The sequence below is a fragment of the Alosa alosa genome, chromosome 23 (genome assembly GCF_017589495.1).
Source record: "Alosa alosa isolate M-15738 ecotype Scorff River chromosome 23, AALO_Geno_1.1, whole genome shotgun sequence".
Classification (NCBI taxonomy): Eukaryota; Metazoa; Chordata; class Actinopteri; order Clupeiformes; family Clupeidae; genus Alosa; species Alosa alosa.
Genome location: NC_063211.1, coordinates 7,444,234 through 7,470,573, shown reverse-complemented (window position 1 = coordinate 7,470,573; position 26,340 = coordinate 7,444,234). Strand labels below are relative to the sequence as shown.

The following is a 26,340-nucleotide window of genomic DNA, read 5'->3' as shown; positions in this document are numbered from 1 at the left end:
CTTAGTTGTTTGCTCTCCATCTCCAGCTGGTCTCTTTTTTTCTCTTCTTCCAAAAGTTTCTCTCTCTCTTTCTCAGCTGCTTTGATCAGCTCGATCCGTCTGTCCTCCTCTTTCTTTCTCTTGATCTCCAACTTTTTTCTTTTCTTTTCTTCTTCGATACGTCTCTCTTTCTCCTGCTGAAGATTTGTGGCCAACTCTCTCAGTCTGTCTTCATCTCTCTGTCTCTCAGCTCTGCACTTTTTCCATTTTCTTTTGTTCCTCAAAGACTCTCTCTCTCTCCTTCTCCATTACTTTAGCCAACTCATTCAGTCTATTTTCCTCTCTCTTTCTCTCATTCTCCACCTTTTCTCTTCTCCTCTCTTCATCAATAAGTCTCTCTTTCTCTTTCAGAACGTCTTTGACCAACTCTTTCAGTCTGTCTTCATCTCTCTGTCTCTCGCTCTGCACTTTTTCCATTTTCCTCTCCTGCTCAGTCAATCTCTCTTTCTCCTTCAGAATTACTTTGACTAACTCGTTCAGCTTCTTCTCCTCTCTCTTTCTCTCATTCTCCACTTTTTCTCTTCTCCACTCTTCATCCAGGAGTCTCTCTTTCTCTCTCTCAATGTCTTTAGTCAACTCTTTCAGTCTGCTTTCCTCTGTCTGTCTGTTGCGCTCCATTCTTTCTCTTACATTCTCTTGTTCCAGTAATCTCGCTCTTTCTTTAATAATCTGTGTGGTGATCTGACTCTCTCGCTCTCTCAATCTTTGCTCCTTCTTTTGTTGACTTGCAACCTCCTTTCCTCGTCTCGTTTCCTCTCTCAGTCTTTCTGCATCTTTCATCCTTTTCTCCGTTCTCCACAGCTCTTCCTCCCGTCTCTCTTTTGCCCATTGCATTTCCACCTTCTCTCTCAGAGTCTTCTTGCTCTCTATCTCTCCTCCATTCATCTGTCTCTTTCTATCGGCACTTCCTCTTTGTATGTCCCCCTGCTTGGAGCATTGACCATAAAATACAATTATCAATAAGCTTTACATTTCTTGATTATGAGGTGTTTAATTTATTAACGCTTAAACAAAATGAATGCTGGTAGTAGTAGTATACGTATAAGTAATACTAGTATACAATCAAACAAGCAAATAAATGAATAGTAACATAAAAGATGTTTTAACCATATTTCACTAAATCTTATCGCTCTCATCAAACAGCATTTCGATTTACCTGCAGCTTCTGGACGATTGGAGTGTTGTTGATGTTTGTATGGAGCTCCATCTCCATACATTGAAACTTTTTGTCCAGCTGCTGCTGAATCTCCTCTATGTGGTCCACCAGGACCACCTGGGCTCTTTCTAACCTGGAGCCCAGGTAACTCTCCCAGCCTTCCTTGTAAAGATGCGCACTCATCTGCAAAGAGTGAGTGGAACAGGGGATGAATAAAGCAGGGTTTCTTTCATTCATATTGCTCAAAAAGACATACATATCCTTGTGACTACATGTCTGTTCATCTCACCCTTGTCCATGGGTTAATAGTATGACACACTTTTAGTGAATTTTGTTTTTTATTCTTCATATCTTACATTTTTAGCAATATTTATCCTTAGCTCATTTAGAATCCAGATAAAAGGAATATTTTATTAATGATGCCATGCCAGTGCATAACCATATAGCAATGTGATACTTTCATGTGCAAAAAACTCTCTATACAGTACATGAGATACAGTATCACAATCTTATAAATTACTTATGATGATCAACTGTAAATTTAATTTGAGTATGACATTTAAATAAAAAAACATGATTGCCATAACATACATATATACATAAATGATATATACATAATTAAATCAACAATTGAAATATAGCTCACCATTAGTTTGCATCCTACATGTCTGATGATTACCTGAAGTGTTTTAGAATTTTGAGATTGTTGAGTTGCCCAGCTACGGTGACATCAGTGGTCATGGAACTGTCACCTGGCCATGACATCATAATGGACACATTAAAGAGCAATGAAATAAACAATGAAAATGAAGGAAAATAGCAATAATATACAATAATGGCCATTAAATCAATAATATAATAACAATAGCATGGTAAGACTACATTAAGGAGTCTTAATGTAGAATATCAATAATAAACAACAACAACAATAACAATAATAATAATAATAATAATAATAATAATACATTTTATATAGCACTTTTCAAGCTAATTTAAGCACAAAATGCTTTACAAAAAGACAATACAATACAAACATATAAAACTGTCATTTGAATAATAATAATTGTAAAAATAATAGCAAAATAAAACGTAATTAATCAAACTCCACTAAGCCATATGTTTGTAGCGTATCTGTTAATCAGATAATCAGAAACCAGACAGATATTATGCCAGTTTGTACTCGATTACAAGATGGATTCTGCATGTGAGGTCATTCTGTAACAAACTGGTTATAACAGAAGAATCTGGGGCTGTCCTGTGCATTCCTTTATTCTGCCACACTTCCTGCATTTACTCTTCAAGTGATGCTGCACTAGTGCCTTTGCTTGTGGTTGGAAACAATCAATTGTACTCATGTGATGGGAAAGCCATTACTGCTGTGAGGCGGCTGTTGTGTCAGTTTCACACAGCACAAAATAAGGTTTGGATCTGGAATAAAAAGAAATGAAAAAAAGGAGACTGCACCCCTTGAGGGTTTCCTGAGAATATCCTGACCAATTTTTTTCCCTTGAAAGGCTTCTATTTAAAAAAAAAAAAAAAAAAATCCTTCTCAACCAAACCAATGACATCCTTTGAGACAAGATCAAAACCATCATTCATATAATCATTACAGTCAAAATGAATGTGTCTCTGTTTACTGTTCTCTCTCAGCAAATCCTCAACTACTCTCAGAACTCAGTGGCCGGGAAGGAGTTTGTGAAACGCCTCAGCAACCTGACTGTCCAGTCCACTCTGTTTGTGACAGACAACAGTGGATTGAATGAGAATGAGGTGGGACATCCATTACACATGTACAAAGTCCACACGCACACACAAACACTCTTTAGCTCAGTAACTCTCTCCCATTCTCTCTTTCTTTTCTCTCTCTCTCTCTCTCTCTCTCACACATACGCAAACAGTACACACTTTAAATATATTTGTGCTTCCTCTAATATGTTGTATGTCCTGTACATGTGTTTTTTACACCTCTAATGAAGTCTCTCTCTCTAACCCCCCAGACACTGTCATCCCGGGATCTTGAGTATCACCTGTCAGACGCTGGGGCAGTCTCTCTACAGGAGATGACCAATGGCAGCCACATCCGCACACGCCTCGGCCAACCCATCACTGTCATTGGAGTGCCTGATTTAAATGACCCCTCTAAGTTGGTGAGAGACAGTACATATGACAAAGGCAATATAACAAAGGCACAGGGTGGCAGTTTGTGTCAGATGAACAAGACATTCAAAATGATTATACACTACATATTACTCTGGTTCCTACACTGTATTAAACAATTCTGTCTTTCAAAGTAATGTGTACGGTAGTTCAGCTGTATAAATCTAGTCATCTTCTGCATTGCTTTAGACCTCCTCTCGGTATTTAAGTGACCGTTTCCTGATTGAGTCTGACATCATGGCATCCAATGGCATCATCCATGTCCTTCGAAAACCATTGACAGCCCCTCCTCCAAAACCATCAGTACGTACAAGTCTGAAACAATAAGTGAGCTGCATCCCTCCTCTAGTAAATGACCTTTGACCCCTGACTGTGTTGATTCCCTTCAGTTTCATGTGGGCCATCAGGCTGGGATGGGCATTGGAGTCATTCTGTTGCTCCTATTGATTGCTGCCGTCATGTTTGTTGGATATCATTTCTACACTCACAAGACCAAGCCATTCCAGTTCCACTACTTCAGGGTATGTGCTTGTGTCTTTTTCAGTTTCCTTGTTATGTTAGATGGGTGTTGGTTTCTCTGTGTTGTGCATTCTCGTGTTGTCTTTTGTTTTCTTCTGTGCATGCGCAGTTCTGCCCGAAATAAATGCTCGATAAGTGCCCAAAATGCGTTGCAATATGGCCACCGAGTCAAGGGACTTACCTAAAAGGACTTTGTAAAAAGCGATCTTGTTTTCCATTTACATTTTTTTTTTTTGAAGTTCTTGTGTGTTGATTGTATCTGTGTCTTTGTCTGTACAGGAAGATGAGGGAGAAGACAGTGTTCCAGAATCAAGCATCTGCAATCCCATGTATGACAGTGTGTCTGACCCCACTGCAGGCCTGGGAACCCTTTCTGGACTGGCGGTAAGTTCTGCCTTGCGTTCACTTACAGTTCAACTGATATGTGTACTGTAAGCCAAGACCAGAAAACAAGGCTTGTATCTTTGTTACAGGAAGAAGATAAACATCAGGTGGTTTCTGCAGGTTCTTACAATCTGCAAGAAAGCTGAAAACTGGCATGGAATATACAGAAGGATTTCCCCTTTTTTATACAAGTCAAAATGAGTGCTCTGCAGTCTAATGATTAGGCTGTTCAGAATATGAATAGTATGAGATTTTAAAAATATTTGATTTGTTAATAAGTGGTAGGAGTTGTAACAACTATGTACAACTGAGTATGAATGGATGAATGTCACAAGATGTTGAGAAGAGAGAGTGTGTGTGTGTGTGTGTGTGTGTGTGTTAGAGAGAGAATGAGTGAGTGTGTTTCCCCAGTGAGCTATTAAAGAGCCTGTTAAAATGTGAATTATTCTGAGTTGTCCAAAAGGGTGGCTCGCCATATCATGAAACTGTAGACAAATGGATATTATATTGCGTACATTGTTTTTTTTTGGCCTTGGAGGATTGCTTCTAATACAAGATCTATTGAACCCTTAAGACAAAAATCAATTTAAAACCTTTTTCACATCTGCAGAGCAGATTAGACATCCAGACATCTTTATCCTACGAATACATATCCTGTTGTCATTTTAATGAATAAACATTGTGATATGAGTGATCAAAGTATTTATTCAGTTCCATTTTTGTTAACCATTTAACAACTAGGCTTTCACAAAATATCAGCGTTCTAATTACCATCTTCATCAAGACAAAAATGCTCACACATACACTCTAAAAAATGTTGGGTTAAAAATAACCCAAATATAACCCAGCCGCTGGTTAACTATTGGACCAACACCACATTGAGTTATCCTAACCCAATGGTCTGGGTACATTATTAAACCCAGCAGATTGGGTATGATTCTAACCCAAAACACTGGGTTATATCAACACAACGTTAGTTAAATTGGCACAATAGACTGGGTAAAGGTATCCAATGTGCTGGGTTATAACTATATAAATGTTGAGTAAAATTCACACAGTATATTGGGTATAGATTCAACCCAAACCACTGGGTTATATCAACAGAACTACTAGTTAAAATAACCAGTTGTCGGGTTTTCTAAACCCAGTATTTGGGTTGCATTGAGAGAAAATGGGCAACAAATAGCCATGCAATGAAATAAAACAGTTCGACATAATTATTTATTTGACAGTTTACTTTATTTTTGAATGGATAGCCTACTCTAAAAGCAGCATCAGCATGTGATAAGTTACTTCCATGAAGACAGCTAGATTCCACGGTCCATTTGGGGGTCAGCCCTGTCAATCAAAGAAAGAAAAAGAGTAAATTAATCACTGGTATTGACAGAACTTTAGATCAAGACTTTCACGAACCATGATCAGTGAATGATGTTGACAAACATTAAAAATTCGGAGACAAAATATTAGCGCAACACACTCGGAAACCATGACCACCTCATGGAGTTGTTTAACAGCAGACTGACAAACATACGTTCAGTAATATTAACGTTAGTGGCAGTGATAGTTCTACCGTTAGCTAGCTCATATTAACACATTCAGTTAGTTAAATTCAAGTTGTCTGTAACGTTAATGTTACCACCAAAAACCACCCAGTAAGTTACATGGCTATAATATGAAGCTACCCTGAATGAATTAATATGTCGTTTGGCATGATGATTACCGTACGTGTACGTAAAGAGACTACTTCGACTGTATACATTAGCTGACACACATGCTGCACTAACACGAAGCATTTGTTAGAGCTAGAAGCTAGCATACCAACCGTCTGCTAACGTTAACCTAGCCAGCTGTTGGTATGCTAATTTTAGTTCTTTGTAAAAGTTTGTTTTGTTTCTGTTCAGCAGTTCATACCCAGTCAACACAGAACTATGTTTTTAAGAGTCTGTCTTTGTGTAGATTTAACATTAACATGAGCAGTAATTGTAAGACTGTAAATTAATGTTAGCTAACGTTAGCTGGCTTGAATGTCACAATTCTTAACCTGCTTAGGCTGAACGAAATTGGCAGGCAGAATATCCATTCATATCACGAAGGTATCTCTGGGTGTAGGCTACTTTTAAAATCCGTCTGAATAATAATAATAAAAAAGTTAAAAGCAGATACATACCTTCCAAAATCGCCTGATTTCCACTGCATGTTGAAAGCTGCTGGACTGCATGGACGGTTGAAAGAATAACGATTTCCCCCGAACTCTCAAATAACTATGCAGCTGTGTTAAAGTTACCCTGGTGCTGAGTAGTGTGCTCACGTCAGGTGGGGGAGAGGAGGGGCGCTGTCCTAAACTATCAACCCAACAAGCTGGGTTACAGAAAATAACCCAACATGAGTAAAAACAACCCCACACAATGACCCAACAGTTTCAACTCAGCGTTTGGGTTGAGAAAATAACCCAGCATTTTTTAGAGTGTAGACTAAGTAATATCCTTTTGATTTTTGAGTTATTCTTGTTCAGACTACAAATGGATCAACTGAAGAAACTTTTATGCACAAGACTGTAAAACAGCTGTGGTTGTATGCCAACCATTTCAGTTTCAGTCAACACACATTTATTTCTGTGAAGCTGCATTGATCTCCAAACCAATATAGTGACGCTTCAGTCTGTCGAGAAAATGTTCTGCGGAAGACTGGTGCGCACTCTCTGGCTTCACAAGGCTTTTATGAGGAAAAGTAATTTAATAATAAGTTCATTAGTTGAGGTGAACTTTTATCCACTGTGGAATGTAAAAGGCAATGCTACAAGGAAGGGAATTCAAACACACATGACACTCAAATTTAATTAAACGTATCAACACCAAGAAGACAGAAGTCACAAAGCAGCACACGCACACACAAAGAGTTGAAACATGTCACTCCTCCATACCGTGCACAATACATAGTCTTATACTGTATATTGTATATCGGTGAACCAAGGATATGACTGATTGCCCTTTAGCATTGAGAGACAAGTAATTGAACCACCTAAACCAGGGGTGGCCAACCTGCGGCTCTTTGCCTCCTCTTGTGTGGCTCGCGGCTGCTCAACTGATGTTCTCATTTCTCCTTGGATTTATAGTTTTTTATTTTTTTAAATAGCCTATATTTCTGGTAAATGAAAATGCTTTTCCTAAGTTGATAGTACTGGCAATAGTTAGGCTGCAATGTTTAAATTAAAATAATTTTATTGTCATGTTATGGATAGAAGTCTAGCCCATAAAGAAGCAGAAACGTTTGTTTCTTTAGCCAGGTGTAATGCTACTGTTGCAATCAGGAAAACCCTGATGCTAAAAGTAAATAGAAAGAGGAACACAGACATTCAAAAGGCGGATTAATCTTTTTTGTAGGCTAGCATAACCCTTCTGGTTAACCAAAATAAAACCGTAAAAAACCTGTTAAACACGTTAGTTTGGTACTTGGTATGCCAGACTTAACTGATGCATAAAAGCTTCAAACCTGAACATTTCCCAAAGGCACTGACCCTTGCAAGTACAAGGTAAAGGTATGATAGACGTCAGTCAGAGAAGCAGACGCTCGACGGAACATTTGACGGTCACATTGGCATCTTATCAGTTGTTACATCAGAGCATTTCTCATGCTAATAAGTCAGTCAGTGATGGGGAATTTGTGATGTGTGTCAAATATCTTTGTTGCTTGCTACTCATTCCTGAAAACGATAATTTGAAGCATCTGCCAAGTGTTTCATTTCAAATGAAAAAGAAGAAGATTTAAAGTGCAGGGCTAAGTCGCTGTTGTGATGGGCATCTTTTTTTGTTGTGCGGCTCTTTTGAGTTGTGTTGAAAAATTTGTTGGCTCTTCATGCTGGACTGGTTGGCCACCCCTGACCTAAACTATATACAGTATATGTTTTGCATTTTCATGTACTGGTAATTTCCTCAAAATTACATTTTATAGTTTTTAAATTAAACTGACAATGAAATCCGTGCATTAACACAGATAAGCAGGCCTGTAGCCAACTATGAGGTCACTGAGGTTTGAGTTGTAGTAGTGTGCACATCCCCACTGGTGAGCTGCAGGGCAAATGGAACTAGAACTCAAAAAGGATGGAATGCCCGCACTCGCTAAAAATTCCCATACATTTATTTTGTGCTGCAACGTTTCGCCAGGGGGGTTAAATGAGGAATTTGATATAAAGCCTTTTCTCTAATAAACTTTATTGTATCTTCATGTAATATTGTGTGTGGGATTGCTCCGAAGTGCCAAATTATGTCATTGTACAGTAGGATAAGGTAGCATACAATGTTATTTTGTGAGCCATGGTGTGTTTCTATTTCTTTGTTTTTTGTGGGGAAACCGTGTATGTATTTTTTTTTCACTAATTGTCTTATGTGGTGATGGATAAGGTGATACTTAGGCTTTCAAGGCCTTGGTAATCACTGAGGTTTGAACCTGTTTTTTTTTTTTTTTTTTGTAAGAGCAGCTAAAAATAAGGGCCCTATTTTAGCAATCTAAAACACATGGTCACTATAGCGAGTAGCTTGGGGGTTTGTCCAGTCCACATTCAGGGTGGTTTTGTTATCAAATGTCAGGTGCCTGGTGCAAAAAGGTGGCTCTTATGTTTCTTAAAATTCCCCAATTTAAACATGACAACAAATGCAGGGCGGTAGGTTAACTGCAAGGTAGCTGGCTAGCACTCCAACTTGTCAGAGAAAATTTTTTGTCCATGACTACTTGTTTCCTAATTGGAAAACACCTTGTTAATGTTAATGTCACAGTCTGTTCACAAAGGAAACCAGTGCAAATCAGGTAATAGCACGTGCCACTGGGTACTGGCCTAAGTCTACTGTATTGTTGTGCCCCAGTAAAATCTCCTGGTTCGGGTGAGGTGCCTTTCTGGTGTATTTTGTTTGGTCTTTGGTTCTAATATAATGTAAGTTGCTTTAGACAAACATAAACAAATGTGACATTATTCAGCATGTCTTACCTCACCATTAAAAAGGTAAACAGATCTTCACCAGATTATTCTCTTTTTTTGGTGTTTCCCACCACTGAGGAACTGAAAATGAGCACCCTGGTGTGGAAGAATTTTTAGCTTAAAGGTCTGTAAAAACTGAGTCTGAAATAAGGTTTGTCTTAGTAGTTGTGTTAGTAGTTTATTAATCTCTGCACAGAGAGGTCTCATATGCATCAGGCAATCAGGATACAGAGACAAAGTCTGTGCACCCAAGAGACAATCAGTTGTTTTCTCACACACATTTATACCTCGCACAGTATCATAATCTCATTGTATCATTACACCCTCTCTGCACATGACTTGGTCAATACAATGGGTTATTTAAGAATCAAGGACATTAAGAACATTTCTAAAGTCATACAACACATGATTTGCCATCGGACCATTAATTATTGAAACAGAAGTATCAAATAATAAGAACTAATAAGAACTTTAAGAACTAGATTAGTGTCAAACAGAAAGAGTGAATTCACACTGCATTAGAAGTATCAATTATAAGGAACATCACAAGCTAGGCTAAACACAGGAGTCCAGGGGCGGAGTGGCAATCAGGACGATCGTCCTCCATTCTACTGTTTTCTCGGTGGACGGCCGATGAGTTTCTTTATTGCTGGAACAAAGTATGACAGTGTGGTGCGGGCAGGCCCATAGTTGCAGCTGCCCATAGAGCTATTACAAATAGCCTGAATATATTTGTGCTAGTTGCAAAATGTAAATTATATATCTATGAAACCATATGTAGAATATCTGATATAAGCCTTGAATTCACTCCATTCTACTGTTGATCCTTCTACACATCACCACGGACAACCATTTGGATCAGGGTTTCTTTATTGCTGGAACAAAGTATGACAGTGTGGAATTGTGGGTTCAGCAAATAGATCTCGGGACAACAATCTAAATAACATGTAAAGCAAGTGACAATTAGCACGCTAGTTCACATGAAAATATGCTTCGTTGCAAGTCTCTTAAACATGACTTTACAAGACACATAAATCATCAACTGAACTCAAAATAGTTAACTGAAATCATTATAAGTACATTACATGACAAAATACGAGACATATGTACTTAGAATTACAAAGAAAACATTGTTTATCCCAGACCTCCCAAATTTGCTTGATCTCTGGAATTAGATACAGTCCCAGTACTGTCACACTAAATCAACCTGCCTCTAATCGTCCAGTTTTATTATAATTTAACTAGCAACTCTTTTTACTCCGTTACACATAGACCTGGCTAATACACTATGAATCTTCCTCGAAAATCTCCGAGATTCACACTTTAAAAGTTTAGCAGTCCAACCAATATTTATACCACTTGCTCACTGTCTATATGTCATTCATGGTTACCCTGCACACTCATCTCTCCCATGCTGGTTTTTGTGTAGGCTAGCCTTAGTTTTTTATCTTAATTCATTTTTGTCTTATTTAGGCGTTACAGAACTTTCATCGCAAATAAAAAATGACAATTTCATTTGTTTGTTTGTACTTAAATTAACGTAAGTCGGGGGGCGCTGTGGCGCAGCAGTACCATATACGGGTCCGAGTGCCCACGGGGACCCAGATTCGAATCCGACCTGCGGTCATTTCCCGATTCTACCCCATCTCTCTCTCCCACTTGCTTCCTGTCTCACTCTCCACTGTCCTGTCCAAATAAAGGCAAAAAAAGCCCCAAAAATATAATTTAAATTAACGTAAGCCTAAACCAGAATGGAGCAAAGCCTCGATTGCAGGTCAAGTCTGAATGAATAAATGTAGGGGGATAAATGGCATGACCCTACAAACGATCAAGTTCGAGGAAAGCTACAGGAGTTTTGACAGTCGACGAATTTGCGTGGTTGCTTGCTGTTTTACATATGGATGGAAGGCAGAGAGAAAGGTTAGGAGCTAAAGCATTGACGTTATTGATATGTAGCCTAGGCCTAGCCTAATGACTAATTAGTGGGCCACTCAGGCTGATAAATGGTTTGTGGAACTCGTTGGAATTGTCTATATGTAAGCCTATATAGGCTTACTTGAATCGTTCTCGTACAAAACTATTCAAAGTGCCTGTTTTTTCAATTATTTAATTACCTGCGTTATTAGATTGACATTGTCTGTAGGCTAGGCCTTTTTTAAATTTATACAGGCAACTATTGGAGTGCTATGATACCCAGATATGTCCTTGCATGATGCTTGAAATATCCATCCACCCACAAAGCTGTTTTTATACTGCACTGTTGCATATCTAGTTCCTTACACTTTTATTGAAAGTGCCTGGTTTGTGGTTGATTGGCTTGCTGTATTCATTGCATTAGCACTATATATTTTGTTTGTGCTATTGATGTGTGTGCATGTTGGAGGTGGTGGGGGGGGACCGGTGCCGTCAGAATTTTCCCGGTGGATTTTAGTGCCCCACTCCGCCCCTGGGAGAGTCCATTCAAAAGTGTGAAATCATACAGAAACACAAGTATCAAATCAAAGGTTAAGGTCCCTCTTTCTCATTTTCCCCTCACACCTGGGAAAACATCAACAACTTTAGGAGTTTTCAGTGGATATCAAGCACCCTGGGAAAACATTAAAAAACAACTTTAGGAGTTTTCAGTGGGCGTCTGTTCTACCTCTGCACCTGGGAAAACTTCAGCAACTTTAGGAGTTTTCATTGGGCGTCTCTTCTGCCTCTGTGTCTGCAAAGATATACAAGTGAATCAGTGCAACAACAGTGGTGCTCTCATATATATATATGCTCCTTATCATTTTCCGTCTGTAACTTAACACATATACATTTACACACACTCGCGCTCACACACACATTGACACACACACACAAACACACCCACATTACTTAATATCATTGCCAATGGTTGGTGATCCGTCCTATATACTTACTTGGAGTAGCTGTATAGGAGGCTACACTGGATGTCTGGGAACCTACTTCATGCGAAAACAATCAAAAGGGTTATATTAGACATAACTACATAATTGAACTATGTATATCAATAATCAATGTATATCAATAACTAATGTACATCAATACCTCACACAGCCACTAACACAACACACTGTTTGTTGATACGTTTATGTTGGGGAGTTACGCGTGTGGACAGCGCTGACCAGTACATTTCTACTCCGTAGTTTTCACCTGAATTATCAGTTTTATTTAAAGAAAGAAACAGAGCTTGGTCACTAGCTAGGAAGACTGAAAAACCATCACACTGGTTAGCTTTTAAACAATTTACAAATAAATGCACATCATCTGTGCGGAAAGCTAAATCTAATTATTACTTAGACTTGATAGCACACTCCAGCTCAAGCCCTGCAGTAAGCAGTAAACGCAAACAAAAACACAACCACAAATTATCTGCCCACCCATATCAAATATAATGACTTTCATTTCTGAACAGAATGAGATTACCCTTGCTTTGAATAGACATTTTGTTGAAGCTGGGCATTTATTTGATAAAAAGTTGAAAGGGACTCCTCAGATAGTTGACAATTGTGTGCATTATACAAACCATGTTTATAAGTATTGAATTTCCCCTTGGGGATCAATAAAGTATCTATCTATCTTTCTATCTATCTTTTCCATTAATGCATATGCATGACACGGAAAAGCGCAATTTGCTATTTTCAGCTCTCGCAACAGGCAGTCTGCGCTTTTACCTCAGTGGTAGTGGCCCTAGGAGAGCTACTGGAGAAGATCATTTAGATCCTTTCTTCCTTAAATTGTCTGCTCCTATAATCACAAAGCATGTAACACATCTTTCTAATCTTTCCATTGTGATGGGCATATTTCTTAGTGCATGGAAACTAGCCCCATTGATAATCCTCAGCTTTCATTTAATATTCTTCAAGAAGCTCTCATTATCTTAAATCATCATCTGAAATTCTAGTCCCTATCAGACCAGATCAAATGACTGGTTGTTGCTCAAGGTTCCTCGTATCCATTCTGAATTGGGAAAGGCGGCCTCCAGATGTAGCCTACCTGTGTGCCTCCTTTTCCATATAATGAAACCAGCAGCGGCTCCGATCCCACTCAGCAGCAGAAAGACCAGTACAGAGGACACTATGGCAACTACATCAAGTCCTGGCTCATATTCTATGATAGAAATAAAATAATATAATTGTTTTATGTGTCAGATAACAAACATGCTCATACATCAAAGAAAACTCGAGTTTTTTCTCATCTGTTTTGCTCTAGTAGAACAACATAAAAAAGGAGTATTATTATTACTCTCAATACAGGTCAAATACATCATACATGTATATTATTAGATACCCAATCCAAAGTCCAGCTTGTTGTCCAGGCTGAGGTGTTCAGCTGTGCAGGTGTAGTGGTTATGCTGTAGTTCCTCTGCACTGACCTCTAGGCTCTTCCTCATCTGGTACGTCTCATCTCCATTAGGTAGCAGCTCCCCCCCAGTGGTCTGGTGGTCAGACACAGGCTGGCCGTCTCTGAGCAGGGTCAGGTTTATGTGACGGGGGTAGAAACCAGTGGCCAGGCAGGTCACTTTGACCCCTCCAGAGTCTGGGAGTGTCTTCTGGAGGATCCTGACTCTGGGCTTCACTGTGGAGGATGAAGAATTATCGTAAAAAGCCCAGTACAAGTAATCCCATGACAAGAGTCTATCATCATTCAGTTTATTATTTCTGTCATCTATTTATAGTTTATTATTAAATACAAGTATTTGTAATATTTTTTGTCAGCACAATACATGGCTCACACTCAAGTTACCGACCTTTCCTCATCACAATGTTCTTCAGTGTTGATAGGAAGTATTTCAATGTGGCTACACACATGTGATGAGAAACACTTGCATGGAACAAGGTGAAGATTTCATCATGCTTCATTTTCTGTGACAGTGCTGGCCAGTACCGGTTAGGTTGCACTGTGTTTGTCTTGGCATTATAGGAATACTCTTCTCCCTTTTCCCCATCAAAAGCATCATGTGATAATGTTAGCGCCTGCCCGTTGTCCATCACCTGACATCCTGCTTGTCTTTGGTGAACATGAACTCCTGACAGAATCAAGAACTTTTAAGCACAATTAAGCAATCAACCCATACATTCAGACAGCTGTCAGATTTCTAACTCAATGCCTCCTAAACACCTAAAATTAAAAGATGGTTAGTGCACTGCACACATTACTTGATATGGATGAAGTGTACTGCATGGAGATATTAGCAATGACACTATAGTATACAGTATGCAGACTTTTACCCCTTGCATCGCGAGGAACCAATCACATCAGTGTATCTGATATCCGAAATCAGTCAGTAAACATTGGTCGTAGTGTTATCCAATTACGTGCAGTTAGATTTTCAAATGCATGCTTGGTGCCGCCCCTCGAGTTGGGCCATTTTTATTATTCGTGGCCAGACCCTAATCTTTCTAGATTACCAGGCCAGGATTACCAGGATTTTCCAGGCTATGTGCTACCACAACTTCATACAAAAGTTAGAGTAGCTGCATCTCGACGTTGCTTGGCAACCATTTAGATATAAGGGAAATATATTTCTTGGCGGAAGAATGATTATCTATGAATAATTCGTCACATTTCTCCTTGCTGTGCCTTTATTTTATGAAATTTTGCCAGATACATGTAGTAACACCCATGGAAAATCACAAGTTGTCACCCTCCAGTGATTTAACCATCTGGTATTTTAAAAGATAAGAAATACGACCCCCATCTTGAGTCCCTAGGTTACTGATTTTAAAAACACCTCAAGTAGGGTGGGTTTTAGGCTAAACATTCTGAGACATATATATCCCACACATGGTGCCGTTTTAGAAAAAGCAATAAGCCCTTGAGTCCCTAGGCTGTTTTTAAATCAGTTTAACCTACATATCCTCTCATGGGGCTTATTACTTAAATATAATACTGTATATATATATAATTAATCTAAATTAATCACATATATAATTTTTGTATTTTAAATATTTAAATTCAAATGAATCATTGAATATTCAGCATTAGTGACATTAAAGTTCAAAAACTCTTTTATTATTATTTTCACTGTTCAAATAATTTAATAATCTATGATTTGACCTAATACGCTGAGGAAATAAATTCAAAAGTGCTTCGGGAAGAAGTTTTTTTCACATATTTTTTTTTTTTTTTCACAAGGCATTTCAGGCCACAGATATGACCTTAGGGACACAATGAAAATAAATTCATATAAAATAAAAACACTCCCTTCAATGTCAACACTATTTCTTTGCATTGATGAGTTGACAAACTCCTGACATTGCAGAGGAATTTATTTTAATCAACACTTTATTTTTATCAACACCATCAGGCTGTTTTTTTAAAGTAAATGTTTCAATTACTGTAATGATCTAGGCAGCACATTTTCTTCTCTCTCCTTCATTTTACAGTCTAATGGTTACTAACTGGAATGGCTCGGGGTCAAAGGTCATACGGATTGATTAATCTGCGCTATTTTTTTTTTAATCAGTTATTTTTTTTCTTAAATTAATTAATCGAAATTAATCAGTTATTTTGACAGCCCTAATACATATACATATATATATATATATATATATATATATATATATATATATATATAAGCACCTGTAGGCTAAAATCTGTTTATGTATATTACGGCACTTTAATTTTTGTCACTACAATGACCACAATGCTTTGGGTTTGTCATGGTTATGTAGTGATGGAATACTGTACATGTCAACCAATCAAATGTCTTTGTTTGTTTTGCTTTTATTTGAATTGTATTTGAACAGCCAATGATTATTTGTTATTTGTTTATGCCCGCAAAATCACGGGGAATGTGAAAATTCCATCTCCTCAGTGAGGAGAAGGCTCGTCAGTCCCAGTTGCCCTGATAAGAGAGAGCTCACCATTCCACCGCTGAGAATTCAGGATCCTGTTTGTGCCATTGTTTTACATACTAATCGTAACTAGTGCCTGTGCACACCCGTTAAGAAGGGGTTACATATATATATATATATATATATATATATATATCTGAAGATGCAGAAAAAAAGAATAGCCTACTTACCATCTGAATGATTAAAATGGCGGTTTAAAGCTAGCGCTTTCTCTTTCACAGTCTTGTATTCGTCTTGCATGATTCTACGATATATGTTTCCGTATCGTGAATCTTCATCATAAGCTCCAGGTATTTTGTAAACATTTGTTGACGTGTTGTGTGTCATAACGTGGTATCCAATTTCAACGTCATCGACCTTCACCACAAAACTGTATTGTGGGAATGGTGTCTCTCCTATTATAAATGTTTGTAATGTCCACAAAGAATGTGAACCTACAATGGAACGGTAAGAGTATTTTAGTGCAGTAACTTCGGTTTGATGTATGCAAAATATTGTCATCTCAGATTTACGGTTTGGGTCATTCCGTGTCAGATCAAATTAGGTTGTTATGGCACCGTCTCAGATTTTGTTCAAAAGTTGTCTATATCAAGAATGGGTCCCAAAACCAAGGCCTTCATATTATTTTCAGCTTTCAGCATTATTTTCTCTTGAAATCACATTATGTTGTAAGCAATGTTTATGCATTATTCATAAGCAGCACAAACTTAGTAGGGTGGAAGACAAACACATTTTCAGTATGACTGAACCATTAACCCTTTGCAGATTTAACGTCATTGGTGCTGGGGTAATGAAATTAGAGTGTGTGGTCTAAAAAGGGTTAAGTCCAATGCACACAATGTAAAAAAAAAAAAAATCTGATTTCACTTAAAGGACAATTCCGGCGCAAAATGAACCTAGGGGTTAATAACACATGTGTACCGAGTTTGTCCGTTCGCTGGGATTTGTTTTCATGCTAGTCGAATGCGACCAGTTTTATTGCAAACCGCTATTTAGCGTTTAACGCTAGCCTTCGGGGCAGACATACAGTAAAAAGTAATCGCTATTTCTATACCACTAACAAGGCTCAAAATAGCACCACACTTACACGGTAGCATAATAAGGGCCTCTACATGTAAACCGAAGCATTGAGAACTTTGTAAGTGTACAGGCAGTTTATTAAAAAGAAACACATTACCGTTCCGATAGTCTAATGTGTTCGGGTTTTTAGCTACCACACATACTATTTTAGTCCTATGAACATTACAAAAAAACACAATCACACCTAGTTTTATCCTTTATATCTTTATGTGCATTTGTTGTAGAGACTTCAAATATTAGCTCAACATTAACTAGATGTACCGCAGAGCGGTACAAAATATGACCGCCGCCCAGTCCAGCACATTTTTTCCACAAAAATAAATCACGCTGAAAGGCCTATATTCCAACTGTCTCACTAAATTGCATTATCCACACTCAATTCTCACTGGTATCTGCTAGACAACAAGTACCAAAACATGATTAGTTCATAGATTTCACATGTAAAATTCATTTTATACAACCCCACCCCCATCTTGCCTGTTCATAATTCTGAGACATTTTTGAATTGTGTGCATGTGTGCGTGCACACGTTTATGTTTGTGTGTTGTGTGTGTGCGTGCTTGTGTGTTTGTCTGCGTATGTGTGTTTGTGCATGTGCATGCATGCGTACATATGTCTACTGTGTGAGTATGTGTCATACAGTACGTATGATTACTGTGAATGTATGTGTGTCCGTGTGTACATGGAATGGGTTAACATGACCCCTGGAGGCAAACATACAGAAAAAATTGGTTGCTTCGCTGCGCGGCGGTCATAATCAAAGTACAACATTATTAAAGTACTTTGCAGATAAAATAATGATTGCCATATATGAATTCAAAAAAATGAGTTTACAAGACCCCCAATATGACCAGTTTTGCACTTCGTTTCATATAGGAGCTTATGTAAAACTAATGGGCATGCACAAACTTAACGATAAAGTCATACTGAGAACATGAGAGTGTAAAAATTATACAATATCGGGGGAAGCTGTGGCGCAACTGGCTACAGCGCCTGAACCACATTTGAGTCCAAATGTCCACGAGGACCCGGGGTCAAGTCCACCCCGTCCTGTCTCTCTCTCTTCGCTGTCCCGTCACAATAAAGGCAAAAAGCCCCAAAAATATACTTATATTAATATATTATTAAAATAATAATAATTATACAAAATCAAGGGTGAAAAAATTTATGAAAACATTGGAATTTAACAGAAATATTTTACAGGTCTTGGTAGTAGTTTCAGGACCTACATATTAGGTAGACAAACTTTGAGCAAAATCTGAGACAGTGCAGCAACATGGCTCCTTGATTTTGTGTGGTTTGACATGGAATGGCCCATTTAGTCCCAAAGTCACACTGGCTCAATATCAAATAACCCAAAGTATTCACTATCAACTAAATGATACAACATATCATTCATGTATGCTGGTAAATTAAAATGCTAAAAATTATACAGTACCTGAGTTGACAGTTGACACAATTGCGAAGAGGTAAGTGAGACTCTGCATTGTTTGCACGCTGATACAGTGTGATGAGCACTGTGTCTTCAGTGTTAGTGCTGAAACATGCAATAGCTCCACTTTGTCAGTGAAAACCAAACAACCGAAACAGGTTCAGGACTCGACACGCTGGTTTTGCCCCTTCTCAGCTTCCTCTTGGCCAAATATGATCTTTTTTTTGCGGTGTCTGCCTTCCTGGTAGCCTGGAAAATCCAGACCCTGATTAAGGGTCTGGCAAAGAGCAATGTAATGGCCTAACTCGAGGGGCGGCAACAAGCATGCATTTAAAAATATCACTGCACGCAATTGGATAACACTAGACCATGTTTACTTTGAATGATTTCGGACTCTGACTGTCCTCCAACGTTGCAGCGCTGTCTTCATCAGTTTAGCTGGTTCCCAGGAATGTTGGGGAAAAAGTAACGTGCATCATTGCTCTTTGCCAGAGTGTCTCGCAGAGACAATTCCATTGTGCTCTCTCTCACGAGAACTCTGGATTTCCAGGGTACCTTCCTGGTGCCATGTGGGCTGCATTTCACCTATCGGCAGCCTAGATCTAGAGCCTAGAATTTTCCAGATACAAAAAAAACAAACCATGCTGATGTTATCACTTCTAAGATGAACAGCCATAGGTTATATAATGACCTATTTGAATAATTTTTACTTTTATCTTAGTTTTTATGTATTTTTACTTTTATTTTTTACATTTTTTTTTATTTTAATACTTTATCCTATTATTGTGCTTCTGTGGTGTCTTATTGTGTTTCTTACCTTGCTGTACAGCACTTTGGGAACCTTGTGTTTGTTTAAACTGTGCTATATAAATAAAGTGGATTGGATTGGATTGGAATACAAAGAGAAATACAGACTCTCTGACATTGCTGGTGTTTTCCAGGGGAAAGTGTTTGTGGGTTTGTGTACGTTTTGCAGTTTGTACTGCATACTTTTGTAGGAAAATTACAGAAGAACCACAGGGCCATCCTCAGGAGGAAGTATTCCTCCTGTCTCAGAAATGTTTTTCAGTGTTCAGTTTGGCATTCATGCAGGTCATACAGGTAACAGCAACTCATTGAACATGCTCTCTCATAAGGAAGTGGCTTCAGCATGGAACACAGAATGGGTGTGTTCGAAACGGGTAAAGTTGCTGCCTTTTAAGATATCTAACTGGGGAGCAAGGCAGCAAGTGTGGTTCGAAACCGAAAAAACAAATTCTGCTGCCTTTTAAGATATCTTAGAATTCCCAAATAACGGTCATTTTTGAAGGCAGCATCGATGCACACTTCATGCTGCCTTCTACCCATAATCCCTTGCGGCAACGTCTGAAACAGCTGTGAAAGGTAAACAAACATGGCGGATGACATCGGTAATGGCTGCTGAATCTGTTTAAAATGTCATTTGTGTGATCTTATTTTGCTTAGATTTGCAGATTACAGATTAGAAATAAACAATTTACTATCTGATTATGCCATTGTTGTAACCATTAATAGCGTCTGGTCTGATATATCTGCCGGCCGTAAAACTAATTTATACCGTTAGCCTGCTAGCTTACGTAAGCTAATTTAGTTTAACGTCAGGCCTTTGCTAACGTCATACCGTAGTGTTAACCAAAGATTCTAGAGTGCTACGCTCATTTTTAAAAGATGCATTTAATCCAAAGTCATGTCTAGTGAGACAGCTCTCTATGTAGGGAGGGAGGCAGTAGGCAGCTGTCTCCCGTTTGGAACACACCCAATGTGTCCACAAATGGTCAAACAAGGAAGTCACAAACACATGTGACGAAAGGGCAGCAAATGACAAAAGAGGTTCAAAAAGGACTGCATGTTCCACTAAGGGCTTGTCTTATATGGAGTAAAGGCCATAAGGTCCTGTGTTCTATGGAGTAAAGGGCACATAGAATGATGTCCAAAAGTTGACCAGAAGCAGGATGCATTGAAGGTAAAAAATAAATATTGTGGTTACAAAAAGGTGGGGTGTATAAGAATTGACTGCTCACTCCCTCTCCATTTCAGGACACAGTAGATTAAGTTCATGAATCTCTGACAGGTTTTCCTTTTTCCCTGTTTGAACAGACTACAAACACAGATCAGGAGTACTTTATAGAGTCTTTACATTATAACTGTAAGTAATATTTTAACAGAAGTGATTGGTTTTAGACTGATAAATAAGATGTTTATTGACAGACATTGAGGACCCATTCCTGTCTGTGCCTTAGGCCCCAAATCACTGACTCCCCCATTTACAAGAAGTAGTTTGCACTGTTTGCATTCAACTGCAACTGCGATTGACCTTGAATCCTTGCCCTTGATACCTAGTCCTGTTCAGCAGCTGTATCATGAAACATATCTGGAACAGTGATACCTATAGTCCTGTTCAGCAGCTGTCATAACATCTAACACAACATTACCCATCAGAGTCAGAGGTGTAGAGACCATTCCAACAGAATAACTGAACACAACAACAAAGGATACGGGTGTCAACATGCTGGAGCTACTGCTCATTTTCTGTTCATCCCAGATTTTCTCAACAGCAAAATCAGGTAATTTGTATTTACATAGCGCCTGCTACAGTATTGCTACCCCATTTTCTTACATATGTCAATTATAACACAAGGGCCATTGTCCCCGGAGCAACTTGGGGTTAAGTGCCTTGCTCAAGGGCACCACAGTGGAAGCCAGGAATTGAACCCACAACTTTATTATTATTATTCTGCAATTAATTCTGTAAGTAATTTCAATGGAATTGTATTGGGTCTTTACTCAATCAAAACACAACTGCATGTTTATTGATATTACCTGAAATACACATTTTGAAAAAGAGCTCTTCATAAGCTAAGTTATATAGTTTTCAAGACAGTACAGGCTATCTGGGATAGTATAATGTGATCATGCTTGCATAATTATCTTATGTCAGCCTACCCACGCATGCACAACACAGTAGGCTATGATAGGCCAACAATATTCAATATGAGATGGAGATGATATAAGTTGTCAGTTATATGTTTTATCGTGTTATGGCGAGCATCGATTAAAATGTGCAAAAGCCTACCAACATCTCACAGTTCACTTTACTCAAATCGGCGTCTGTAACACGCCAGGCCAACAGATTGCGCTATCCCAGTCAAAGTTCAATTGCATATCCGAGAATAAACTTAGGTAAATTTAAAATGTACAGAAGGCTACGCGTTTAGGCTGATTAAACCAAAGGGAAATATGGCAAAAAATAAATCAAAAAGTGACTCATACATGTGGACCGACGACGAGGTAGAACTACTTTCACTTAGTATATATAATAAAGTGAGGAAAGTTCAGGAGAGCATGGATTACATTACTCTTGGAGGAAAACACAGTAGGTTGGCGACGCCTGCTTTATATCAACACCAGCAAATTGCCAGTTACACCAAGTCAATAATGAAAACACTGATGCGCTGTTAGATGTTGCACTGCTTGCTGGAATGACGGATGTCACTCTCATTGGTTTAAAGGTGTAAGGCCCGTCTTTTGCCCAAACCTTATGCATTTCTAAAGAATGCCTTTTTGCATTCAATTTACATGTGTGGATGCCTGTGTTTGATCTGTATTGTCTTAGGGGCCATGCACACGACGCCGGTTTTTGTGAAACCGGTGAGGTTTTGTAAACGGTTACGCCTTGCATGTACACGACGCCGGGAGTTTAGGAGACTGAAACCGATAGCTTTTGAAACTGGCTTCCGAAGTGGGAACTTTTGAAACCGCCGGCTAACTTTCACCGTGTAGACGCCTGTAGGTGCGAAGCCCGGCAACTTTATGACGACGACATAGCCCCACCTCTCAACTCAGCCGCGGCACTCGACCTGACATGTTGCTTGTCAAAACAAACCAAACCATTTATTTATCATATTAAAATGTTTTTCTTTCCCCTGTCATGATTTATGTGCACAATGTAGCCTATCAGCCTTTAGTGGCTAAGTTAGAAGCACACGTTAGCTTAACTTAGTTAAACCATAGACTGTATATATAGAACATACAGTCTATGCTCCAGTCTCTATACTGCTCTGCCCCCCAGCTAGAAAATGCACGTGTGTGCATGCACGTACGCTGCGCAGTAAAAGGCGATTGGACATGGAAATGTTATGCAAAGTAAGTAGGCTGTAATGTAACTCCCATCTTCCATTCGGATGATGATGCCCATAGCATCACTATGAATTTGAAGATCATGCTAAACGTTTCTTTGTAAAAAAAAATAATAATAAATAAGTAGGCTTAAAAACATACCTATGTAAAGTGATATTTATGAGCTATCAAAGCGATAACAGCATCACCACACGTTATCACTAATTAAAGGAGAATTCCGGTGTGATATTGACCTAAAGTGTATTGAAACATGATACCGAGTGTGAACGGATGTCTCATAGCCCATCTCGGCTTGTCCCCTGCACTCCAAAATCTGGCACTAGTTAGCCGATGCTACCAACAGCTTTTTCAATAGTGGTGCTTCGGCATCGGGCTAGCCATGCAAATAAATCACTGTTTTACACTCATTTACGAGGCTCAATGTATCTCCACACTTCATTGGTAGACTTCCGAGGGCCCTGACATTTAAAGCGAGACATTGAGAACTTTGAAAAAGCACTGGTAGTTTACTTACAAGGCGATTTATACAGACAGTATCTTCAGCCAAGTTTGAATTTGCAGCCATCTTGAATTTAGTCCGCGATAAGTCGGCGGCGAGTAAGAATGAACAGGTATGATAAAGGGATCAGATTCCAAAAATAATTCAGTGGAAATGCATGGATTCCAGTAGCAGAAACTGGAATCCATGCATTTCCACTGAATTATTTTTGGAATCTAGGCTCATGCACACATCAGTTTTTTTTTTGTTGTTGATTTCAGCACCGAGTATGGATCCTGCAAACATAGCCCAATTCATTTTACTCACATTATTAATGTGTCCTACTTATGCAATGACATTTAGAGTATTATATTTTACAGTTACTCATTGGAGCTCGGCACAGACATTACATTAGTAGGCTATACTGACAAGTCGCCAGAGGGCCAGTGACCATCGCTGTAGTGAAGAGTAAATTATTGTTGTCATCAGAGGAACAGTTAAATGATGGATGTGTAACAAAGCATGAAACATTTCTGCCTTGCAGTCTTAACATACATTGCAGACATCAATGTCTGCTTAATTGATATGCATACAAATTTCAAAATATTAATTGTTAAATGATCATATGGAATGCACAACAAACACATTATGGTTGGTGTAATGGGATAAACTGTTGACTGATTCGAGATGTGTCTTCTGAATTTATGGGAGGACGTATCTTGGCCTAATACTGTGAAGAAAGAAAGGACACAATAACAACAGGTAAGCTATCAGTTCAGTCAAATATGAAAAAACAGTTTTAAAGTCCTTAGTTGTAAAGTATTGAGGAGTGTTGGCTGGTGTGGATTGGTGCTGCCAGAATGATGTGTCGATTAAAATACGGGGTTCCAGTTTCCAGTTAACTCTTAGGCCTACTTTATTTTCCAGCTAGAAAGTCTCAGGTTAATTGCCAATTTGGTGCAGGTGGAATGCAAGGGGTGTGTCTCAATTTGGCAGGGGGAAAGTACTGGGATTTCTAACATAGTAGTTACAGCTGCGTATGCCGACAGAGTTGGTATTCATGGGTTTCATCAGGTCCCTTTCCACAGGTGTATAAAATCAAGCATCTTGATTATCAATGCAGACTGCATGGTGCTTGATTAATACACCTGTGGAAAGGGACCTGATGAAACCCTGAATAGCGTCAGCAGTTTTATATAATTTCTGCCTTACAGTTCGGTGGCCTAGGCCTGCAGCCTGAAAATTATACACTCACCATATCTTCTGATCCGCTTATCACCGCCAGATGGCACTCGCATTCCATAACTTACTTCTTGCGGTGCGTTTTCAAATCTTCCTATTCGTTAAGCCAGTCGTTCGCAGAGTCTGAGAGAATTGTTTCATTATAGTCTTACATGCAAATGTGATTTCCATTCGTAAAATGTTCTACTAGGCTAGCTTAGGCTACGTTGTTAGACATGAAACATGGTAGGCTACACAATGACAAACATCTGCACCACGCCTATATGTGCAGCCAGATGGCTTTTCGGTCAACGATTCATAACAGCCTAGGTTAGCTACTTATTAACATTATGTTCTTTATGACTTAGGCTACATATGGAAGCACGCATACCTCTCAGTTTAGTTAATTTACAGTTTAATTTACTGTCAAGTTACAGTTTTTCTCAGTCGCTTTGGTGCTTTTCTCACATCATTATTTACATTTGCACAGTAGTTAGGCCTAGTGCATTTCTCAAAACAATTAGTGCAAACTGCAAAACCTAGTGGATAACTTGCAAAAGCACATCACTTGCTCAAAATGGATAGTCCATTCTTCAAAAGCAAGTAGTAGGCCTATTTATGTCAATGAAACTGCCAGTGTCATCAAAATGAGAAGTCTTGACACCATTGTTTATGAACAAGATAGTCAAATGGCTTTGTCATGTTTTCATTACGACAGTTTATGCTCTTAGTGTTTTCCCATGCAAAAAAGGTCAGAACTCGATGACACTACCTGAAAATGCTCAAGACAGCACTATAGTACTTGTACAGCCATTTCAAAACTACAGTAAAGTTACAAATTGCTGTAGTTAGGGGAGTAAGTGAGTAGGCTACAAGACACTGAATATGTACGTTTCACAGTTTTATTATGCTCTTTGCAATTCTACAGCATTGTGACAGAATTTGATAACTAGTTCACCAATTTTGTATGTAATGACTCAAGCAATGAAATGAAGACTAGTTTTATTGGGAACCAGCATCCATACGTATAGTTCATTTTGACTGACATGACAAAGCAACTGATAGATGTTCAAAAGCATTTGTTTAGAGGAAGGAGAAATTGCTACTATAATGTGCACAAATGACAATGTTGTGGAGGTTGAACCTAGTTCATAGTTATGAAAACGACAAAAGACAGTCACATATCTGAACAATAGGCCTATCAGAGATGAAAAGGTTGCTGACATACACAGTCAGACTTTATGTAGGCCTACAGACTGCACTTTACACTCTAACACTTTTTTTTTATCACTCAGAGCATAATGAGTAGGCTGATGTTCCACTTTCTTGTGAGAGTTTTTAAAGGTAGGCCTACTTTCAAGAAATGGTGTAAAACTCATCTGTTCATCTTGCATATTAAACTTATAAACTAATAATGTAGTGATTATAAACTGTAAAGTGTCTGCCAAATACCATAAACATAAATTGACTGATTGTTTTTTTATAAGTGTGCATTATGATGTCATGACCAGGTGTAACCTAGCGTTCATGAGCATCGGAAAAACTAAGGGTAAGCTATCTTTATTAATTGTAAACTTGTTTACTTAATTGAATAACCTCTTACTTTCATGACTTCCATTTTATGATTTCAAATTAGATAACTCATGAGCAGATACTGATTTAGTATAAGTAAGTATTAGTATATATACTCTTTTGATCCCGTGAGGGAAATTTGGTCTCTGCATTTATCCCAATCCGTGAATTAGTAAAACACATTGTGAACACACAGTGAGGTGAAGCACACACTAATCCCGGCGCAGTGAGCTGCCTGCAACAACAGTGGCGCTCGGGGAGCAGTGAGGGGTTGGGTGCCTTGCTCAAGGGCACTTCAGCCGTGCCTAC

The 26,340-nt window shown here is 38.6% G+C and overlaps 2 protein-coding genes across 8 annotated transcripts in view; one reads left to right on the top strand and one right to left on the bottom strand.

Annotated features, from left to right (window-relative positions):
* The window catches only part of stab2 (stabilin 2), a 42,035-nt gene extending 37,130 nt beyond the window's left edge, over positions 1 to 4,905 (top strand). Inside the window, exons 63-68 of the mRNA XM_048235437.1 lie at positions 2,846 to 2,965; positions 3,193 to 3,342; positions 3,542 to 3,655; positions 3,742 to 3,873; positions 4,151 to 4,255; positions 4,345 to 4,905. Coding sequence (XP_048091394.1) covers positions 2,846 to 2,965; positions 3,193 to 3,342; positions 3,542 to 3,655; positions 3,742 to 3,873; positions 4,151 to 4,255; positions 4,345 to 4,401 — 678 coding nt within the window. The 3' untranslated portion in view covers positions 4,402 to 4,905. The remainder of the gene's footprint in view (positions 1 to 2,845; positions 2,966 to 3,192; positions 3,343 to 3,541; positions 3,656 to 3,741; positions 3,874 to 4,150; positions 4,256 to 4,344) is intronic.
* Positions 4,906 to 10,061: 5,156 nt separating this feature from the next.
* LOC125288509 (major histocompatibility complex class I-related gene protein-like) lies at positions 10,062 to 18,911 on the bottom strand. 7 transcript variants are annotated; one of them, XM_048234930.1, is made up of 7 exons: positions 16,264 to 16,938; positions 13,984 to 14,262; positions 13,524 to 13,811; positions 13,230 to 13,343; positions 12,134 to 12,178; positions 11,866 to 11,931; positions 10,062 to 10,099 (listed from the first exon to the last, which is right to left on the bottom strand). In XM_048234930.1, the coding sequence occupies exons 1-6, from the start codon at positions 16,592 to 16,594 to the stop codon at positions 11,894 to 11,896; spliced, it is 1,095 nt and encodes a 364-aa protein (XP_048090887.1). In that variant the 5' UTR covers positions 16,595 to 16,938; the 3' UTR covers positions 10,062 to 10,099; positions 11,866 to 11,893. The 7 variants fall into 7 exon arrangements, with proteins under 7 accessions (XP_048090887.1, XP_048090886.1, XP_048090885.1 ...); XM_048234929.1 differs by having other exon boundaries at positions 10,078 to 10,160; XM_048234928.1 differs by having other exon boundaries at positions 10,078 to 10,160; positions 11,874 to 11,931.
* Between the last annotated feature and the right edge of the window lie 7,429 nt (positions 18,912 to 26,340).

Coding starts and splice junctions, on each gene's coding strand:
- LOC125288509 (XM_048234926.1), bottom strand. CDS start 16,594: ATGACAATATTTTGCATACATCAAACCGAAGTTACTGCACTAAAATAC. Junction 13,812..13,983: donor GAACATTGTGATGAGGAAAG/GTCGGTAACTTG, acceptor CATCCTCCACAG/TGAAGCCCAGAGTCAGGATC. Junction 13,344..13,523: donor CAAGCTGGACTTTGGATTGG/GTATCTAATAAT, acceptor TTTCTATCATAG/AATATGAGCCAGGACTTGAT.